A 23,288-nucleotide genomic window follows, 5' to 3' on the forward strand; every position below is an offset into this window, starting at 1 on the left:
CTCTGCATTTTAATTTAATTTTAAATGAAGCTTCTTAAACATTTTAAAAACCTTATTTACTTTACATACAACAATAGTTTAGTTATATATTATAGACTTATAGAAAGAGACCTTCTAAAAAGGTTAAAATGCATTACTGGCACACGAAACCTAAAATTAGAGTGAATAAATGAAGACTCGGCACAGCACTTCTGAAAGGTTGCCGACCCCTGTGCCAAATCATTGCTGTAAAGGTGTATTATAATGTATTACTAATTCATAGGAGTTTCCTAAGTACAGCTGGTCCCTGAATCTCTCAAAAGGAAGGTTTTGAAGCACACTTCAGGAAACAGAGCAACACAGCATAGCTTCGGGGTGTATTAACTTGTGCTGGAGCAGAGGAATGGAGAATCCAACAGAGCATTGCCTATCTCCTCATTCCAGTCCTGCAGAAACTGAACTCCATGGAGTCCCAGTAGAGAAGTGTCTTTAGAGAAGGGGAGACATCCTATAAATATTATTTTAAATAATAAAACCCAAAGGACAGGGCATGCTCGCTTGTGTAGAATTGCTCTTCTGGAACAACGGCTGCTTCATTGCCCTGCTTTTCTATGACCAGACCCTCTGATTAGGACTTTTCCATTTGAAAAGTTTTTCAATAGAAAATTGGGGGTGAAAATAACTAAACAAAGCTTTTCATGAAAAAAGTGCTTGCCACAGAAAAATTCAAGTTTTAATTGAAAAAAAAGCTTTGACAAAAAGTAGAAATTGTCAATAGAAATCTGACAAATTTATTTCCCCCTATCTATACAAACATTTTCCAGGGGGAGAGAGGTGAAAATCATCTGATCAGCTCTCCCTTATCTCCTTCTTAGTTAGGAAACCCATCTTCACTTCTCCCACTCCTTTCCCCAGTTCTGAGGTACCTATAGTATCTAGGAAAAGTGCTTGTATCATTACTCACATTTGCAATCTGCTTCTTAAAACTTTTATTTTGCCACTGTCAACAAACTTGGCTTAAAAGAAGCAGCTATGAGTACTTAACACATAGGCTTACAACGTTGCTTTTAACAATCTAGCTCAATGGTGTAAGCAAAGGAACATCCAGAGTTGGGTCTTTATCTAGAGACCACTACTCATATTATTTAAAAAAAAAACCAAAAATAATTGTTTAATAAAAGCATTATTATATATAATTATTTTCAGAAGAAGTTTCATTGCCAAAATGCATTTACAGAAAGTGGGAATAACAGTCTTCAATTACTACTGGAGTGAACTGAAATTCCCATCTACCTCTAATTAAAAATATGTGTTCCATCTACAGTATTTTTTCCTAATTAGTTGTGATAAAAGCAAGATATTAAAAAAATTTACTAAAGAAAATGGTCAGTTTTGTGAAGTTCCAAGATTAACTAATTAGTGGTATTTATTATTGATACCTCATTACACTAAATAATAAAACAACATTTATTGCACTCTCTCATATTTGAATTCAGCCAAATACCATTTCCAGTTGCAGCACTTGGTATTTAACCAAATATCTTGCAATTAGACATTCAGTTTACTTTCACTTTAAACTGAGATCCTTCATGTCAGATATTCAAGGAGAACAAGACTCCAAAAATCAGTTCAGGCCATGAAATCTATTTGGACTCGCTTTTCCTGTTAATTGTTTTTGCCTTTTCTTATGTTTTACAAGTGTTTGTTTTATTCCTCAGCACAGGAAACCCTTACCTTTCTAAGTACGCAGGGTTTTGGAACTGTGCAAGAATGTTAAAAAAAAAAAAAAAAAACTGTTTAAAAGCTACTGCTAAATTAATAAATATTTGGCATCTGTTTTCAAAGTGTTTGTATGTTTAGCAGTCTGAACATGAATCAAGGTCAATCTCCTAAACTTTATTAGGACATGTAGTTAAAATGATATACTGGATTGTTGTAAAGGTGTATTATAATACATTACAAGGATAAAATATGATTCATTATTCTTATTTCAAATTTATAAATTACAAAAATCAATGATATCTTGTTTGATCTTTGATATTATTTGATTTATAGTATCACGTTCTAAAATGTGAAATATCCGAACATTTTTGAAAGGTAAAGCAAAAAACATCAGTCAGGCAGGGTTATTTAATAAGAAGTGAATAAAGGTAGATTACAAAATTAAGTACCAATATAAGAAAGCACTTGAACATACATTTAACTTTAAGCATATATTAAATCCCATTGACTTTCAGAGTTTTCCTGAACTGGGGTCTTAAAAATCAACTTAATTTCTGAATCCATTTTTAGACTTCTTAAATAGCCTACCATCCCCACTTCACATGCTAGTTTCACTGTGCATTTTATAGTACTTTTGATCCAACTCTGTATCTACTGAAATAGAAGGAAATTTTGCAGCTGACTCAGTTGGGTGGTTCTGCTTACTTGTTTCATAAGGTGGAAGAGAAATAAGGAGAAGATTTATCATTTTTATAAAAAATAATTTGACAGTCAACATTACCCCTGTTGAGGAACAGATTACTTTAAGGCCCCAAGCCTACAACCACACATGCATGTGCTTAATTTTAAACATGTGAGGAGTCTCTTTGATACTATTTAATATTGATCTTTTATGTTTATAAAACATATTTGATAGCTGACACTTTTTTTTAATGTTTGTATCTTTCCAGAGACCAAAGAGATGGCATTTGGTGTCACAAAGGAAGAATAGGAGTCTACAGTTTCAAAAGTGAATAGTAGTTTGGGATGTCAAATTTGAGTCTCATCAAAAGGCCCAGATTTTCAGATGCTGGATGTTCAACACCTTATGAAAAAATGAGGCCTTTTAAGGTATTTAAAGTGGAGCCCCACAAAAAGCTGGGGGACCCAAAAAACAATAGTCACTGTTGAAAATTTGGGCCAAAAGCCCTATTTGCTTGAACTCTAATGTGTTCTCTGAAACTTACTGGCTCAGATTGTACCAGCCCCTGGCCACTCAAAAACCAGAATATAGTTTTGGGCTTAACCTTCACCCTTAGTAGATTCAATATTTGCTCATTTTTCTGATGCGATATCAAATCTGTGTTTAGGCAAATTTTTAAGCTAAAAAACAAAAATCAGATCATACTAAACCTGTGGGGTAAAAGAGTGGATACATCTGGCAGCGTTAAAGGGGTTAATTTGTTTTTTCCTCTTACTTACCAGTCTACACAATCAGCAGGGTTTTTTATATTAAATTATTGAACTGCTGTCAAAGTATCTCAAGGTCTCCGTGAAAAAAAAAATCACATGACAAATTATAAGGAATTTGTATTTTGGACTGGAAAAACAAATAAAACTTCCGTTAAGGAAACTAACACACACATTATAGATTTCTTGTCAGAAGAGATTCATTCAGTGTTGCATCCACAATTAAGTTCCATAGAGAAGATGGGAAAGAATACATTCAAAATATTAAACAGGTAAAACTTTTTACCAAAATCTGTATGCCTAAATATAGTCCTGTTTGGTATCAATAAATCTGGTTTTAATTTAAATGATACCCACTGATGAACACACACTAAAGAAAGATGTCAAGTAAGGTGTTCACTCTAGTCTAATAGCACTTGCTTGGGCTTCAGAACTTTGATTCTGACAGGCAAAAAACTCACATTAAGAAGTAGGAGTTGGTTTGTAATTAGTTATAAATATATTTGAAAATCTTTATTCACATCACTTTACCTAGAGTCTTAAGAAAATAGTAAAAGAAACCTTAGAATCCCTTTCAGGTTTGTTAGAGTTGTATGCAAAACTCTGATTTGACTCTTTAAATAACGTATCTGATACCCAGTATTTTGCATTTTGAAATAATAAATCCACATAATTATTTAGCCTGAGGCATATTTTATGACTAAATCCAAACATAAGCATGATATTATAAATACTCCCCCCCCACAAGATCTGCAGGAAAGTTCTAGGGCATAGTTTTATATGAATATCTTTCTGCTTCCATATGAAATAGGATGCAATACAAACCAACATTGTCAGAACAACCACTGTACTTATCTTTTATTGAAACAAATATTGAAGAATGCGTTAAAATGTAAAGAAATTCCCTTCAGAAAATCTAAAGATTATTCTTCTAAAAAAGATTTTAAATAATTATTTAAAAGTTCCCCAAATTATGTGCAATTGATAAGTCTAATAATGGTATAATTTTTTGCTTTGAATTCAATGTAAATATGACTCAGATATTGGTTACATAGTATGAATCAAGCACAGTACATTATACACCCACTAATGGCAAAGATTCAAAAATTATTTAATGTACATAATAAAATTTTAGCATAATTTTGAAGTATAATAGTGATGATGTAGCTGAGATAGCACTTCTGCTCAAACTCTATTTTTAATCATTTATCTCTTATTTCAAAGAAGTATTTGGGGCTGCAAATTTCTTGTTCTTGGCTAAAAGTCCAAAGGAAATTGCCTTGGAAAATGTAATATTTTGCTACATTATTCTTCTAATACATGAGCATTAGAAGATATTTGTTTACATTAGTTAAGACATCTTTAAATGTATTTATTTTCAAAACAGAGGCTTGTTTTAAATTTTCAGATTTGGTGAATTCTTGTAAAAGAACTAGTGTCTCTGGCATGAACAAAATTTATCTTCAAGCCTGAAAACAGCTGCTTGTAACACAAAGGGCATTTGGAGTAGTTCCATTTGCTTCAGTGGAGCTATGCCAAATTATACCAACTGCAGGTCTGGCCCAAGATCAAAATTAATCTTCTTTTGTAACTAAGCTATCCAAGTAAAAAGCAGCCGTATCTTGTGAACTGTGAGGCAACACCTACACACACCTTAAGTGGTTTAACTGACTTCACCGCTACTACAAATGTGTAGTTCAAATTATATACATCATCAGTCATCAAAAGCTGTCGATGACCTTTGTTTGATTTTCCTGTGTTATGTCCAATGTATCTGAAGGAGTTAAGCAATCTCCTCTGGACAAATAAGAAAATGTTAAATGTGCTCTGGAGGAAGTTGGCTCTAGACCACCTTAGCTTAAAGAATGCTTCGATAGTGGGAAGTGGAAGCGAAAAATAAATGAGAAAATTTTGGGCAGGCAGATCTTTGAGGTTCAGAAAGATGCATGGATACCATTTCTCCCATTTTCCTGGAAAACAGAGGGGGAGTAGCAGCGAAAACGTTATTTTGTTATCTGAAGTATATTAATAGATTAATCCATGCTAATGGAAAGAACGGTAAAATATAGCTCCTAGCAAAGCCCACCCCCTTCAATTAGAACAAGTAGCACTGCATCAAATAGCCTCACTCAGGGTTTCTTCCAGATCAGGGGAGTTTTAAGTTGTGATGGATACTCTGTAGGAACCCTGCTGAAGGAAGCAGCTGAAGGGATATGCTAGATCAGCACATCACATCGCCACCATAGTCACAAACGCCTTCCACATTAGCCTGCACCACCCGCTTTTCAGGTTGCAATGGACCCATCTGGACTCTCTAGCAGAACAGATGATGCAGCGGAAGAAAAGAGGTTGCAAGACTTTCCACCCCCAGAATCTACCATGAAAGAAGCTTAAGAGGACAGCTGAATCCAAGTCACTGTCTCTGAGTAACAGAATACAGTCTGATATCCACGTTAATGTCTTTAAAGCTATAATAAATCTGACCATGCTTACCATTATAGTGCATGTTTGACCATCTCAAAGTTTGATCATTTCAAATTTTATTTCAAATGGAAAAAATACAAACCTGGATTTCTATGTGGCGAGGGTTATCAATAAATTTTTCTATCAATAGTCGATCATCACCAAAACTTGAAGCAGCTTCTTGAGACGAAAATCTAAAGCCTTCTCTTTAAAAAAAACACAAACAAAAAAGCAAGGCTGACAATAAAGAAAATTAATCCTTTTACAGTCTGATTCAGTTTAGTGGGAATTTTGGTATTCACTTAAATCAGACTACCATTCGTTAATCTATATATCACCAAAAGGACACAATTCACTAAGTGTACATTCATTTTTTTAAACAGAATGCAAAAATAAGAGCTTTCTTGGATAGGCAGAAGGAAGTAAAAATTCATTAATTTCCCCCTCAAGGAACAAAAGGAACTCTGAAGAGTTTAAATGTTTGAGCATTTTTAAGACAATTGGACAACTCTGCACAAGTTACATATTTTCCATGAGAAAAAATTGTAAAATTCCAAAAACAATTATGTAATATAAAATTTACATCTTGGATGGGTCCATCATTAATTTTTAGGAATTGCAGCATCTGAATAACTCAATGACGGCAGAGCCAAAGGTTAGTTATACAAAAATTAAATGACAGAACAAATCTTGGATGCTGTACTCAGGGCTGGTGCAAGGATGTTTCACGCTCTAGGCAAAACTTCCACCTTGCGCCCTGCCCTGTACCCTCGCCCTGAGGCGCCCCATCCCCCCGGCAGCAGCTCCCCACCCCACCCTGCTCTGAGGCACACCCCCCGTGCCCCAGCTCACCCCTGCTCCGCCTCCACCCCGAGCACACTGTCGCTGCTTCACTTCTCCCACCTCCCTGGCTTGCGGCGCCAATCAGCTTAGGTGCCACAAGCCTGGGAGGCAGCCATGGTGCTCGGAGAGGAGGGGCGCAGGGTGAGCTTGGCGGCGGAGTCCCCTGAGTGCCATTCCCCCTTACTTCTTCAGGCAGCCCGTCCCGCCTCCCTGCCCCAGCTCCCTCCGCCTAAATGCCGGCGGCGACCAGGGTGGCTGAAGATCCGTCCGCCACGGTTGCTGCCGAAGAAAATGCCGCCCCTCAAATCCTAGTGTCCTAGGCGACAGCCTAGGTTGCCCAATAGGTTGCACCGGCCCTGGCTGTACTATATAAATTCAGCTGTTCCACACATTACTAAATGCACAATTTTTTTAAACACAAAACTTAGCTATTGTCATAAGTTTTTTTTCATAATGTACGGTAGAACTCAGCCTTATATTGCATGCACCAAGCCCCTTAGTATGATTTCCCCTCCTGCCTTTATTTACTTTCTCCTATATAACAATTTAATTTTTCATTTGTTTGATTAGTGAGATACCAAACGTGTTGGTTTCACTTTTCCTGAGCAGTTACTATTGCGGGACATGACTAGTGAAATACAAATTTAAGTATAATTTCCATTGGGTAAAGTTGACACATGGTGAATAGGGCCGAAAGGCTGCATGGTGGACTCTGTAAACCCTTCACACAGCAGACAGAGGTTCTGTGCTGGCCTCAGAGACAGACCACTTCACAGGGGAGGTGGGAGGGCGAATCACTGTATCTTTAGCTGCAGGAAAACAGTCATCCTAACACCACATGTAGGAGGTGCAGAGTGGTTAGCAGTCACTGTTTTAGCCTATAAAATGGAACAGTAGCCATGGAAGTGCAGTGATGCATTTGCCTATTAGTTGGAGGTAGCTGTGAATTTCTTCTCTCCCAAACCCAGTTCAGTGTCCTAAACAAAGCCTCCCCGACAGTTTTTTGTAGGATGGATGAACGTGGCCTTTTTTTCAGCATTATGTTTAAAGGTACCTCTATCATCCTCTTAAACACACACATTTAGATAATGGTTGTTTTATAATTTGAAGAGATTTGAATTTGTTTAGCACTCATTTGTTCCCTTTGGCCAATTTTATCTTTTAACCTCAAAACACTACATGTATTTATTCAAGAGGAAGATTAACTTCAGCGTATTCGTGCTCTGTACAACAAAATTATACCACTTGTATACAAGTAGACACCGCTCTAGCTTATCTGACTAAAAAAGTTAAACTAAAATGGGGCAAAATATATATATATATAGAGAGAGAGAGAGAGACACACACACACACACACAGATACATCCATATTTATCAAAACAGATTCTGAACAATTTTAAGTACACCAGACCCTCGCTAGAACATGGGATTTGGGATCCATGCGCTGTACCGCTTTATAGCAGGGACTGCGTTAAAATGAATTTCAATTAAAGTAATTAAATTTGGGATTGATGGCCGTGACTACGTTATATGCGAATTCATGCTATATAGGCACACATTCTAGCAAGGGTCCAGTGCATTAAATCAATGGATTTGCTTTTGTAAACATTATATCAGACAGTATTATGGGAAATTGATTGACTACTTTATTTTTCCTTCACTGAAGCATGTGCTAATTAAAAATCCAGACTGCAATGCTTGTTTAAAAAAAAAAAAAAAAATCAATATGCCTAATTACCTCATCTATACATCTGTAAAACCTAAAAATACAGGATTGTCTTAAATTAGGTATTTTGACCTTATTTACACACACGTGTGTTCTAAACCTATCTTTGTGTCCATAAATAGAATGAAGACTATTAATAAAAGAATGAATTTCATTCATTTTAAAGGGGGCATAGAAGACCTAGTCAGATTACACAGGTTAGGCAGAGAGACAATGTCTGGATGTAAGCCCTACAAAGATATTATGTATTTTAAGCTTCATGCTTCCCTTTGAATCAGGACTGAACCAGTGGTGTAGGGACCCAAAGCCTTAGGATATACTGTCTCAGATCCTTGCCATGGCTAAGAAGCACACTGTCAGCTCAGGAGAGGGGGGTGAAAAGGTGGCCTTTGCACTCCTCCAATTCTGGTTGAGTTGTGTGCCAGACTGGTTTCTCCAGAGATGCTGCAGGGCTTCTTTAATGTCTTTTTTCTCCACTTAGACTACGCTTCTTGGCAAGAAATATGCATTCAGTAAAAACAGACCCCACAAGTTTTCTTGCTGTTGGCTGAATTGCAATGGAATGAGCTGGGAGCACTGCATGCCCACAAAGCTCAGCCTCACTACAATTACAGAAACTACCTTCTTTGGGCAGAAATAGACAGGGTAAGTAGGAGACTTGTATATTGTAATGTGACATTATATTCCAATACTGGGACCAAATACCAATTAATGGGGGAAAAATAAAATTCCAGCGCTAGCATTGCTTAGACACTTTCTTGTCTAGTTCTGTGTTCTTGTAAAACCTAGCTCTAAAAACAGCTGTTTGAGAATCACCAATACAATCCCTTTAAAACTGTGACTGTTAAGTGCAATGCTTAACATTAATCAAAATATAAATAACTTACAAATAATTGGTTTTAAAGTAAACATAAAAACTAAACAAACAAAAAAACACAAATTTATTTTAAATGATTTGAGAAAACTCTTGTATATAGTCACAACATTTTTACTATATAAATGGCTGGCTTCTTGTTTATAAAAAGACACAGTCAAAGTCCTAGAATCACAAATTAAATACTTGAGGATTTGATTCCTCCCCTCCTTTCCCCCCCAGTAAAATGGGATTTCACAAATTTAGTGAGCTCTCTGTATTCACTTTTAATATTCTATCAAATAACTCATATCCAATCTATTTACAACATCCTTGATTACAGCATGAAAAAAATCTCTTTGGAGAATCAGTGTTGTGTTAAATTTTCTTAACTGAATGCAATTTTTTTTTTTTAAACAGAATTACAAAATTAGAGGATGTAATGAATGCAGCACGGGAAGTCACAGGAAGTCACCAATAACTTTGTTTGCCAAACTACCCAGGAACAACAATCACAGACAGCTTTATGACTTCACCTACCCAAGAATGGAGACAAAAGATCTATCTATTAAGGCAGATATACAAGCACCAACCTATTCTTTTCTTTTCCAGTAAAACTTCCAGAGCAGAGTAATAGAGAAGTTCAGAGACAAAACTCCAAGTGATGCTCTTTGAGGGGAGGTGGAAGAAGAGAGGAATATAACAAATAGAATTACTGACAAATAATTTTCTCTTATGTTATATGTCCCTCTTCTCCCATACTGCTGAACAGCAGGAATTGAAAACAACCAATGTTGTGAACAGTAAATCAAGAAAGGTGGGCTTACCTTCCAAAGGCACTTGAAGCACCTAATTGATATCAGCAGCAAAGACAAATTCAACTAGTAATGAGGAGTTGAGGAGATGACTGAGAGGGCATCTCAATTTTCAGAAGCAGATCCTTCTGCCCTGAAAGCCTAGAAGGTTGCCATGCCTCTTAGAGAATAGCATTTAACAACACTGAATATAGCTTCTGACATAGCTGTAGGCTAATGGGATACAATCTTTAATTTGCCTAGACACTGTGGTCTTAGTGGCCTTCTTGTTACAACCTTCAAAACAGATAAACTGTAAACTTTTCCAAAACTGAGTAAGAGTTATGGAAGATTTCAGACATTCAAGGAGAGAGCGACACTGTCTTTACTACAGTAAGACTGGGACACAGCTTAGGTAAACAATAGGCTCACCATCATTTCATACTCATCTTAGGAAGGTACTTGGGGCAGTTGTTAAATTGACAATAAGAAAAAAATTTGCCATGCATAATTTCCCATTCTAAAAACTGTCATAACTACACTTGAAAATAACTTGAAAAAGCAGTTTCTATCTAATGTATTCATACTTTCATGGATCTGTCATCCAAAGGTTTAAGTAGGGTCTTTTCATCTCCTGAAAACTAAGGATAAATCCCACTGCAGAAATGTTACCCGGTACAAAGATGAGAAATTGTGGCCCCATAAAAGGTAGAGCTCACACAAGAGCTAAGATGGCTAACACATGACCAAAAAGAGCACTGACTGAGACTTTTCCTGAAACCAGCTTGAGTCGGGGGAAGGGGAGACACAACATGCTGGAGGGAATAGGACTACATGTCCAACCTCTTTCAGAACACCAATTCCAATGGTGAAGGGAGCATAATTTCAATCCAAGCAAGGATGAGAAAGGATGGCTGCATCCTGCTGAGAGATGCATGCAATCTGAAACCACCTTGGAGAAGCCTTCAGCTACATACCTCCACAGCTCAATCTCTATGCTGGGTCAGTGCAAGGTTTTCTGGGTTAGAGAATAGTGGTCTATGGATGTAGGCCACAGCCCTCTGCTTGCCACATCTTGCAAGGGCCTAGTGCTGATGGAGAGATACCTAGGACTGGAGAACAAAAGCTCCAGAAGATTGATTCTGAGAAATCATTCAAAGAGATGAAGGGAGACCAGAGACCTTGGATTTTCAGGGTTAGCTCTGTTTACCACTACAAAGGCTGCCAAGAGATAAGAACTCCCTAGCAGTCTGTTCCAAACATACACACAAAGTGAGAAACTGAATGAGAGATGCATTTTGTCTGTGGAAGTCAATAATGCTGACAGAGACCTTGAGGTGACAGCAGACAGCAAAGTAGAGGAACCACAGTATGAGTCTACAATGTATCATGAGTTTGCAACAGGAAATAAGTCCAATGTAATTTTGGACTTTTTATGCAAGCAAGTTCATCACAATGCAAAGCAATAGTCACTCCATACAGCTCTGCTACAATTGATCATTCTAGACATCTCCACTACCGCACGGATATTCATAGTTTGGAGAGAGTTTAGAAGAGATCAATTAAAACGGTGAGAGAGCTGACGGGATGACATATGAAGATAAGAAGATCAGTAAAGCAGAGATTAATAGGAGACTTGATAACTTTCCAAAAGCAAGGAGAGTATAAATACCAAAGAGAGAAAAGAATTATTAAGGGTGGTAGATTGAGGTATAACTAGGGATGAATAATGGGATGAAATTAAGAATGAAAAGTTTTCTGCCTAAATTTTCCTAAGAGTGAGATCTGTAGGACTGAATAATAAAAGCTCAAGGGATATGCTGTAAGTCTCATCACTTAAGACCTTCAAAAAGTACACAGGATGAAGAACTAGTAATTATGCAACAAGGGAATAATCTTGCAATAGCAAGGAGTGAAGTAGTTCAAATAGGTCTTTTCTACGTTCAATTTCTATTGGGAATCGTAATCGGTGGTCTTTAATCTTAATTCTTTAAACAAAATATTGTGCATCTCCTGTTTTGAAAAGTAGATTGCAAACTGTGCATCAAATACTCTATATCCTGAAAATCCAGTAAAGTGTTTTTTAAGTAAAGTAACTTAAAATGAATTTAGAATTTATGGAAGGTGTCATGTTCACAGCACTCAGAACTACATCCACAGGGCAAACACAATACAAATGTGCACACACTGGCCCAACCAACATATTACAAAACTGTTCTACGGGTATGGCCTCTACAGTTGAGAAGGTAGTTCAGTCTTCATCTCTGCTGAGATTGCCAACATTAGAAATTAGCATCTTTTCAAAACTCAAACTGGATTGAGACCACAAATTCATCCCACAGGATACCAATCGGCAACTAATCAGATGGCAATTGTTTGTCACTACCAACCTGGGCTGCACTCAGAACAAGAAGCTCAAGGTGAGAACAGCAAAATGCTATCACTTTTCCCTGGAGCCACCCATTTCAAAAATCAATGTCAATAGGATTCATGTGATTAGAACCAGAAATTACTCTCTTGTTGCTGCACAAAACGGAAAAATACTTTACTATATTTCTTAGACAATATAATCAGCATGTAGAAGAATCTTTCACAACCTTTCAATGTCACACATATGTCATCAATGATGACTATTAAAAATTAGCGGGAAGTGTTGTTCTATTAATATTTCTTCTTCTCCAAATCATACTGTTCCTATTCTAAATATTTTCCCCTCACTCTTAATCTCAGTTTACCCTTCTGTAACAGATAGCAAAATATTTATCCAACTTTAGTTAAAATTTAGGCTTCACTGCTGCCTGGTTGTGAATTGTAAAATGAGAATTTCCTCTTGATTAGATGGGTAGTGCAAATATAGTTTATCTGTAAATTACTCTTTTCTTAGTGACTCTGTATGTTCTTTCTCCTACCATTTTTTACACTTTTTGTGGGGTAAGGAAACTTTGCAAAGAAAGGATAAAGGTAACATTAGCTAGATGACCATCTGGGAGACAGAGTCCTGGGTACACAGTAACAAACACCGAATGGTATTCCAGTGTTTTTTCCATAAACAAGGCAAGTATCACTAGCTGTTCGTTCTAAAGCAGTGTTATTAAGATAAACAAAAATCACATGCCTACTTGGATTCTGTTGACATCACTCATCTGCATCAGAGAGCATTCTGACTACCCCAATTCTTATCTGTACTGCTTTAAAACCACTTAGCAATCGTAGTTTAGTACTGCATTTTCATTTTTTTTTTAAGTTAGTTATTTTGTGAAATTTCTTTTGATGATATCTGAACAAAAACAAACAGAAGTGAATATCTTTTGATTTAGTACAACAGAAGTACTTGTTGACTGTACAAGATCAAGGGAGTAATTCTGATTTCTAAAGCAACAGGAGCAAAGCATCCTTCTAAGTTTGAAGTGTGTTATCCTAGAACCTCATTCTAAGATGCTATCCTTAATTTCCTATTTAGATTAGAACATAAAGAAGCTATAGGAAGTAAAGAACGTAAATAAGATTGTATTATTTATATGTAAAAATTGTTTAATTGTTGGCTATTCATTTTTTTAATTTTCTTCTAGCTTTTAGAACCAAAACTTAATTCAATTTTTTAACACGTGGCACAGCAGTTCATAAAAAATGAACTTATCACATAAAATTAAACTGAGTTAATTACAGCTGTTATATCCTAGTGTAGGCAGCATTCAATTTAGAAATAAATCATGAAAAAAGCATACCTCAAGTTAAATCATTTTTCTCACTGAGAAAGTCTTCTGACAATCCCTAGTGCACTGAAGACGTCCCAAAATGCATCATTCTGTGACATCACTAATACGCCAAGTTGCAACCAGTCTCCTGATTATTAGGTCACAGAAAAATGCATTCTGAAATATCTTCAATGAACTCAAAAGTGCTATAAAGGGTTCAGTATCTTGTGGGAAGATCTATTATAAAAAACTGAAAACTTTTTTTTGGTGTTGAGTACACTCTCTCTCTCACACACACACACACACACACACCAGTTTACTGGAGATTAATTACATGATTTTGTGCTAAAATATCAGTTACAGCCCAGATCCTGAAAACACTCACAAATGTGTTTCCGTACATTAGTAGTCAGTCCCACTGAATTTAAGAGGACTAATTACATGAATAAATGTTTGCAAGACCAGGGCATAACTGTTTACCATACTTAATACACTGATAATTCATATAACAATAAATTCCAAGACATACAATATAAATATTATTTACATCATAGATTTATAAAATAAATAAAGCCACAGTAGAAAGGCAGTCGGAAGATATTTTTTTTCTTATTCCAGTAAGTTGTAAACTGTTTGTAATACTTGCACAGGCAGGTTTGTATTGAAAAAATATATATTAAAAAAATAAAGAAACCACCTGTGTATCATGAGCACTTTCTACAAAAGGGATAAAAGCAGAAACTATCCAATTTCTCCATTTCACATTTGGTATCTGTTTAATTGTCAGTTCACAGTGGTTTAATGGAACTTTGGTAACTGCAATATTCATCAAGGCTAGTTTTTTGGACAGCATCTCACCTGGTCTCTTCATCATTCCAAGCGATTCTCATGCCTTTCCCACCACCACCTGCTGAGGCCTTGATCATGACAGGGTAGCCTAACAGTGGGGAACAATTAGACAGAAGTTCAAACTTTGATCAGTTGCTCATATGAACATGACAACTGACCATATGTCCAATAATGCAGCAGATAATAACTGGTTTATTAAAAACTGTTTGACGAGAGAAGAGGTTTTTTTTCCCCTTTTTAAGACTACATAGTCAATACAGTACATTCGTGACGCCATGAGAAAGAGGTTTTCTCTATTTCATTTATTCCTCCAAACATACTGACTGAACAGAGTCCCCAAGTGACAAAGTGGTTTATGAGAAAAGGTATGTTTTTCACTTCTGAGTTAACTTTACTCTTCAAACTAATTTTGTTACCTTTCTTCTGTTGAAATAAGTATTTTTACTGATGAAGATAAAAACATACATACTTTACCAGCAGAAATAGACGGAGTGTTTCTATGCTATTGGTCAAAATGGCCAGCAGCAACAACTTATGTATTCAAAGGCTTTGGCCAATAGTGCAGTAAATTTCTTTGCCATCACAAAAGAGCCATGCTGCACTCACATTAGAACAAGTGAATAAAAAATACAAACAATTACATACCAATAGACAATAACAGAAAGAACAATTACCTGTTCCGTAACTGGCAGTCTTCAAGATGTGTTGCTCATGTCTATTCCACAGTAGGCGTGTGTGTGCTCGCCACATGCACAGGTGCCAGAAGTTTTTCCCTTAGCAGTACCCGTAGGGTGGAGCGCTGCAGCAACCCCTGGAGTGGGTCTGTATATCGTGCTATAAAGAGAGCCGCGGGCTCCCCCCACCCTCAGTTTCTTCTTACCGGACAACTCCGACAGAGGAGAAGGAGGGTGGAGTGTGGAATAGACAGGAGCAACACATCTCGAAGAACCCAGTTACGGAACAGGTAACTGTCCTTTCTTCTTTGAGTGATTGCTCATGTGTATTCCACAGTAGGTGATTCCAAGCAATATCTGCTGGAGGTGGGTAGGAGTTCATGATAGTTCGGGACAAAGTACTGCCCTGCTGAACCAGGTGTCATCCCTAGACTGGGAGACAATCACATAACGTGTAGTAAATGCATGAACTGAGGCCCAAGTGGCCGCCCTACCAATGTCTTCGATAGGGACATAGACTGCATAGGCCACTGATGAAGCCTGAGCCCTCGTAGAATGAGCCCCAATGATCGGTGATGGGGGCACCCCTGCCCGATCATAGCACATGCATATGCACGAAGTGATCCAGCAGGAAAGCCGCTGGGTGGAGATAGGCTGCTCCTTCACCTGCTCAGCCAAGACAATAAAAAGCGGCTTGGTCCGATCCAGGTAAAAAACCAGCGCCCTACGCACATCGAGCGTGTGAAGGCAGCGTTCCTCGTTAGAGGAATGGGGCTATGGGGCTTAGGACAGAGCACGAGAAGAAAAATACTCTGTTCCATATGGAAGGCGGAGATCTCCTTCAGGAGGAACACCGGGTGTGGGAGGAGCTGGACTTTATCCCTGTGGAAGACCATATGGGGGGTTCCGAGGTTAAGGCCCAAAGTTCCGAAACACATTGGGCCGACGTGATCGCTACAAAGAAGGCCACCTTCCATGAGAGGTGAGACTGGGAACACGTGGCCAGGGGTTCAAAGGAAGGTCCCATGAGTCGGTTTAGGTCCCATTGTAGCACTGGAGGTCTAGTGTACAGGAACGAACAGTCAAGGCCTTTCAAGAAATGAGAGGTCATCAAGTGGGAGAAGACTGAATGTTCCTTCCACCAGTACGTGGAAGGCCGATATGGCCACCAGGTGCACCTTGACCAAGGCAGGTGCTAGTCCTTGGGCCCTAAGGGATAGGAGGTAGTCCAGGATAAGCTGGAGAGGTGCAGCGGAGGGGAAGCCCCCCACTCACTCACCCACCTGACGAACCTGGACCACTTCACCACATACATCCGACACGTGGATGGCTCCCTGATTTCCAGGAGGACTCACCTTACCGGCTCGGATCACCTGTTCTCCTCCTTGTTTAGCTATGGAACAGCCACACTGTCAGGTGGAGTGTGGCCAGATTGGGATGGAGGAGGTGGCCCTTGTCCTGGGAGAGGAGGTCCAGGCGGAACGGCAACGCCCTCGAGGAGAGTGGGGGGCCAAGAGACGTAGGAGGAGCCCGTACCAGTGTTGAAGGGCCCACACTGGGGCAATGAGAATGACTCTCGCCTTGCCCGCCTTCACCTTCTGAAGGACCTTGGCGCTGAGGGGGAATGGTGAGGGAGGGTGAGATGTAGAGGAGCTGGCCTGACCACCATAGGAGGAACGCATCAGAGATCGTGCTCTTCCCGACCCCTCCCCTGGAGCAGAACCAGGGGCAGTGCCAGTTCTGGCGGGTTGCGAACAGGTCAATATGGGGAACTCCCCACTCTTGGAAGAGCCAGTGAATGACCTCTGAGTGGAGCGACCACTCGTACTGGGGGGAGAAGACCATGCTGAGGTGGTCCACTTGCGTATTGCGAACATCTGGAAGGTGGGCCGCCCTCAGGGAGATATCATGGGCTATACAGATCTCCCATATGTTCAGGGCTTCCTGGCAGAGGGCTAGGGAGCGAGTCCTGCCGTGCCTGTTGATCTAGTACATGGCAGCAGTGTTTTCCGTGAGGACCCTGACCACCCTGCCATGGAGATGCATGTCGAAAGCCACGCACGCCAACCGCACTGCCCTGAGCTCATTGACATTTATGTGAAGGGATAGGTCCGGAGTCAACCACGTTCCCCAGGTCTACACATTCCCTGTGTGGGCTCCCCAGCCGAAGTCCAAAACGTCGGACACCAGGTCTATATACAGGCTGACATCCCAAAAAGGAACTCCTTGCAGCATATTGCTCGGGCAAGACCACCATTGAAGGGAAGCCACTATCGGGAAAAGAACTGTGAGCACCTTGTCTAGGCCGTCCTGAACTTGAGAGAATTGGGAGGCTAGCCAAATCTGGAGGGGCCTCGTTCGGAGTCTGGCATGGCAGACCACGTACATACATGCTGCTATGTGCCCCAGAATTCAAAGGCATGCCCTCGCCATGGTCACCAGGAAAGCCATGACTGAGGTGATGAGATCTCTTAGGGTCTCGAACCTGTCCAAAGGGAGAGAGGCTCTGACCCTCAAGAAGTCCAGCAGGGCCCCAATGAACTCTATGCGCTAAACGGGAATTAATGTTGATTTGATCTCGTTCACCACTAGGCCGAGACTGGCGCATGTCGATAGGAGCAGCTCCACATGGGTCTTTACCTCGGAGCGGGACTCTCCCTTGAGGAGCCAGTCATCCAGGTAAGGAAAGATCTGTACGCCCTCCCACCTGAGATAGGACACTACCACAGCCATACATTTCGTAAAGACCCTGGGTGCCATGGATAGGCCAAATGAGAGGACCGCAAACTGGTAGTGGTCCATCCGCACCAGAAAGCGGAGGAAGCGCCTCTGCCCCTCAGATATACGGATGTGAAAATATGCATCCTGAAGGTCCAGGGCCATGTACCAGTCCCTCAGGTCCAGGGAGGGGATAATAGAGGCCAGAGACACCTTGCGGAACTTGGAACGGACTAGAAACTGGTTTAGGTCCCGCAGGTCCAGGATGGGCTTGAGGCCGCCTTTGGCCTTCAGGATCAGGAAATACCGGGAATAGAACCCTTTGCCCTGGAATTCTACGGGTACCCTTTCCACCATCCCCAGGTGCAGTAGCCAGTCCACCTCCTGCCCCGGGAGGCAGACATGCTCCGGGTCTGCCAGGGCCACCATGGAGGGCAGGTGATTTGGTGGGGGCGAGGTGAACTGCAACATGTAGCCCTTGGAAATGGTACTGAGGACCCACTGATCCGATGTTATGCAGGACCACGTCCTGTGGAAGGCAGACAATTGGTTGCAGAACACATACTTTATTAAACAGGGGGTCTCCTTGGCAACAGGCCTGGTGCCCCCCTGCAAATAGTCAAAACCACCTTTTTCCCTGCCTCTTGCCCTTGGAGGGCCCAGGCTGCAGGGCAGAGCGGGACTGCCGCTGAGACCAGTCTTTCTGGTCTCTGGGTCTTTTATACAGAGGCTCATATCTGCTGCTCACAGTTTGAGCCGCTGGAAGCGATTTGGCCTTGTCCTTAGCGGGAGGGACACAGAAGCCCAAGGTCTGTAAGGTAGTGCGGGAATCTTTCATCCCATGCAGCCTGATGTCCATCTGGTCCGCAAAGAGCGCCTTCCCATCAGATGGGAGGTCCTGCATCAGGGATTGAGCCTCCGTCGACAGTCCCAATAACAGGAGCCACAACGCCCTAAGCATGGAAATCACGGAAGCCATCGAGCGGGCCGCAGTATCAGCTGTATCCAACGCCACTTGCAGGGCCGCTTTAGCTGCCGCTGCCCCTGCCCCCTCTTCAGCCAGCACCTTGAAGTCCTTCCTATCCCAATCCAGGAGGAGGGACTCAAACTTAGGCAGAGACTCCCAAAGGTTAAACTCATACCTGCTCAGTAAGGCCTGGTAGTTGGCTACCCTAAGCTGGAAACTTGCAAAGAAATAAAGCTTTCTCCCAAAGGAGTCCAGCTGTCCGGCGCCCTTATTTTTGGGGGTTGGCACAGGCTGGCCCTGTTGTTCCCTGCAGTTTACCGATTCCACCACAAGCGAGTTGGGTGCCAGGTGGGAATAGAGGTATTTGTGGTCCTTGGCTGTCACGAAGTATTTCCTCTCTACCTTCTTGGAGATAGAGGCCAAGGAGGCAGGGGTTCGCTACAGGATGTTGGAGATGTTGGCAATACCCTGGCGCAGGGGCAGGGCCATGCGGCCCAGTGCCGAGGGAGACAGAATACTGAAGAGGGAATCAGATGGAGCCTCCATCTCCTTGGCCTGCAGCTTGAGGCTGGATGCTACCCACTTCAGCAGGTCTTGGTGTGCCTTGAAGTCCTCCTGTGGGACTGTCCTGCTTTGAGCAGGGGGTTGGACTAGATGATCTCCTGAGGTCCCTTCCAACCCTGAGATTCTATGATTCTATGATGGCGGAGGCACTGATATGGTGTCGGGGAGAGGGCCCGCATGGAGCCGAGAGCCTCGGTTGGTGCCAGGGCGCCGAGCCCCAGATCAGAGTCCAGGCATGAGTCTGCCAACTTGTGACCCACCAATTTGTCCCCAAGGCGGCCGGACGAGGCCGATGGAGTCTGAGACGCTTCGGCAACCAAACGAGCCCCTGTCTGGGCTGACATTGGAGGCCACGGTGCCCACTGGCACCACTGTCCCTGCCACCATTGACCTGGCTGAGAGCCCAATGGCACTATCTGTCCCGGCTGAACAGCGCAAACCGAGAATGGGTGGCTGGGTACTGAGCACGGGGTCACCGATGAACTCTCGGTGCCCCGGGAGCAGTAGAAATAGTGCCTGTGATGCTGTCTCCCTGAGGACCTGGACCTCAACGTCGAGGAATGGTACTTGCCTGAAGAACTACTTCGGTACCCATGATAGCATCTTGAGGACCGGTGCCCCGGTGCCAAGGCACCCCAGCAGGAGTCTCAAGCACGATATCTAGCTGATCGGGAGCTGGAACGACGGCGTCTATCCCATCAAGAGTGGTTGCGGTACCCACGACACATAGGGGACCATTCCTGGTGCCTCTCTTGGTGCCTACGCTCACTGGCAGCGATGGTCTGGATGGTCTGGCCGGCGTCAAGGGTGGGCGAGAGCTGCAAAACGAGCAGCCACTGCATGTTGAGTGGTACGGGGAGCGATCCACAGAGTGGGAACTGCGGCTGGCTGGAGAGATCTGGTGGGCACCCAATACAGCCTTGCCACAAGACCTGGGGCCTGTGCCCAGCTGCATGCTTGGGATCGGCAGGCTCATAATGTCCTTCGCAGCCTGCATCACCTCCGGCATCGACGGCATCCATACCGGTGGGGATGCATGGGCTGACAGTGCTGAGCTGCTCTGCTCTACACAAACTGGAGGCCTTGAACTTGGTGGAGGGACTGAGGGCTGCCCAACGCGGGACCAGCCTCCCCTTTTTCCTTGTCACGGAGCCACTGCGAGGCAGGGCCCTTCCCTTGCTTTTTGGAAGGAGAGCAGCGCCAACTGGTCGAAGGGGCCTCGCTACACACCGCCGATGCGGCAGCCAGTTCCGAGTCCAATCAGCATGCCGGCATTGGGGCCAGAAGCAACTCCATCAGGAGAGCCTGAAGTCTAATGTCGCTCTCCTTCTTAGTCCTTGGCTTGAACGACCTGAAGATCTTACAACGATTGCTGATGTGAGTCTCACCCAGGCAGCGGAGACACTCAGCGTGCAGGTCACTCCTAGGCATAGAGCGGTGACAGGAGTCACATGACTTGAATCCTGGGGCAAGGGGCATGCCCCAAGCCCACTAAAACCTGAAGAAACGATCCACAAACAGTACCATTAACGTCAAGAAGAAAAGGTTGCAGCAGAGCTGGAGCACAAAGTTCCGACTACCTTCACTGGAGGCAAGAAGGAACTGAGAGTGGGGGGAGTCCATGGCTCCCCTTATAGTGTGATATACAGGCGCCACTCCAGGGGTCACCATGGTGCTCCCCCAGCACGGGTACTGCTGAGGGAAAAACTTCCAGCACTGGTGCACGTGGCGAGCACACACATCTACTGTGAAATACACATGAGCAATCACTCGAAGAAGAGGTATTTTCCCCAAACTGATGTAATACAAACACTAAATTAAGGGACAAAATCTGACACCCCTGTTCAGACTGAGTGGTGTTTTACTTCCAGAGTAAAGTTAACTTTTTATGAATTTTCAATTTGGCTGTGTCAAAAACAGATAGCTAAGGGTTAATGTTTCTTTTACCTGTAAAAGGTTAACAAAGGGAACCAAAACCTGAACCAGGAGGACAAGTCAGGGAAAACAAAATTTTTAAAAGCTCCGAGAGGAAGTTTGGGTGTGTGTCCCTTTGTCTTGGCTCCTCATCTGTCATCTCGGCGTATGAGAGGGTCTTTCTATCTCAAGCTCTAATCTTTCAGTTTTTCCAAGTTGTGAGTACAAAGGTAAAACAAACAATAGGCTTTTCTTGTTTTTTGTATTTACATGTGTGTAGATTGCTGGGAGTGTTTAAATTGTATTTCTTTTATGATAAGGCTGTTTTATTCATATTTTTCTTTTAACAATGGACGTATATTGTTATCTGATTACAGAGACCATTTTTTAAGTCTTTTTCTTCTCTTTTATATAAAGCTTTCTTTTTAAAACCTGTTGGATTTTCTTTTCTAAGTGAGCGCTTAGTGGGATAGAAATCCCTGTGCAGAATTACGGTCTCTCTCAGGGAAAGACTTGGGAGGGGAAAAAGAAGGAAGGGGGAAGTACAATTGCCCCTCGTTTTGGTAATTCAAGGAGTTTAAGTACAGTAAATCTTCCAGGATAACCCATGGAAGGGGAAGCCCTGGGGAGGAATAGCTCAACCAGGATACACCCACAGACGGTGGGGGTATTCCCTTTGTGGATAAGACTCAGGGCTCTGAGTCTTGGGGTCCCCCAGGGAAGGTTTTGGGGAGACCAGAGTGAGCCAAACACTGGAATTTTTGGCTGGTGGCAGCGCTATCAGATCCAAGCTGGTAATTAAGCTTGGAGGTTTCATGCTAGCATCTTAGTTTCTGAACTCTAAGGTTCAAATCTGAGTAGGAAGCTATGACAGGCTGTAAAAGTTTTCTGAATGTTAAAAAGAAAGCGAGAGAGAGGAGAGAAATTAGTCCATGTAGCATAACTATTTAGATTAAAAATTACTTTCCAAAGGCCATTTCTTATTTGCACTGATTCATCTGCCTCTCTCTTACACTAATCTGTGGGACATTTGGTAGTTAAGGATCAGATTGGAATAGCTTCTTAGATAGTTTGATATTTGCAAAGCTAGGGAAAAAATTCAGAACCATTTGTGTGTCACAGGGCTGCAGCTATAGTGTATGAGGATGCTAATTAGAGCAAACTCTACTCCAGCTGACTTGTCTTGGCACTAAAATTGTCATCTGTCCTTGCAAAATGAAGATTTGTTTCTACGCATGACTGATTTGGGAAGCTCACTATTTAAGAGATTTGGGGATGATAGTGAATATTTGGATACAAGCCAAAATAGGGATGCCCAAATTAACCACTTTAACAAATTTCACTGTAGTTTTTACTGTTTACTTTTATTTAGTTCCATGAATTGTGAATAGTTTTACCCCTCACTTTTCAAACAGTTCACATCTATTTAATTTCAAAGGGAAGGCTGGTAAGAATAATTGGACTTGAAAAAACTTTCACATAAAGAAAGATTGGGAAGACTTGAGTTTTCTACCCTTGAAATGAGGTGAATAAAAGTGGAGATGATAAAACCATACAAATTAATGAATGGTCTAGAGAAGGCAGATTGGAAGCTTCTGAACTTTCCTGTCTCATAATACAAAATAAACAGGACATTCAGTTAAACTGAGGTGGCAAATACAAAACTGATAAAAGAAAACACTTTCCCAAAGTGTAATTTAAATGTGGAACTCCTTGCCACAGAACATCAGTGGGCAAATTTAGCAAGATTCAAAATGGGATTAGACATTTTTATGGCTGAAAAGAATATCTACCAGAGTTGTCATTGTGAAAGCTAAAAAAGGATATTGGAAGGGATACAAAACCTCATTATAAAACAGTATACTTCAGGCCTTTAGCTAATATCTAACTATTAGAGATTAGATGTGCACTGTTGTGGGGAGCAGATTACCCTACATTTACCTACTGTGGATTTCTTACTCCATTCTCTGAAACATCTGGTGCTGATCAGTATCAGCAACAGCATATTGGATGAGATGGAGCATGGGTCTGATTCAGTATGGCAATCATGATGTTCCAATCTAACATTAAAAATAAAA

The 23,288-nt window shown here is 41.5% G+C and overlaps 1 protein-coding gene across 5 annotated transcripts in view; it reads right to left on the reverse strand.

The window, feature by feature from the left end:
- PCCA (propionyl-CoA carboxylase subunit alpha) overlaps positions 1–23,288 on the reverse strand; it is a 477,837-nt gene that overhangs the window by 302,871 nt on the left and 151,678 nt on the right. For all 5 annotated transcript variants that reach the window (XM_075061511.1, XM_075061508.1, XM_075061510.1 and 2 more), the window contains 2 exons: positions 14,383–14,461; positions 5,717–5,819 (listed from right to left, as the gene is read on the reverse strand). In XM_075061511.1, coding sequence (XP_074917612.1) covers positions 5,717–5,819; positions 14,383–14,461 — 182 coding nt within the window. The remainder of the gene's footprint in view (positions 1–5,716; positions 5,820–14,382; positions 14,462–23,288) is intronic.

This window comes from Chelonoidis abingdonii, chromosome 1 (genome assembly GCF_003597395.2).
Source record: "Chelonoidis abingdonii isolate Lonesome George chromosome 1, CheloAbing_2.0, whole genome shotgun sequence".
Classification (NCBI taxonomy): Eukaryota; Metazoa; Chordata; order Testudines; family Testudinidae; genus Chelonoidis; species Chelonoidis abingdonii.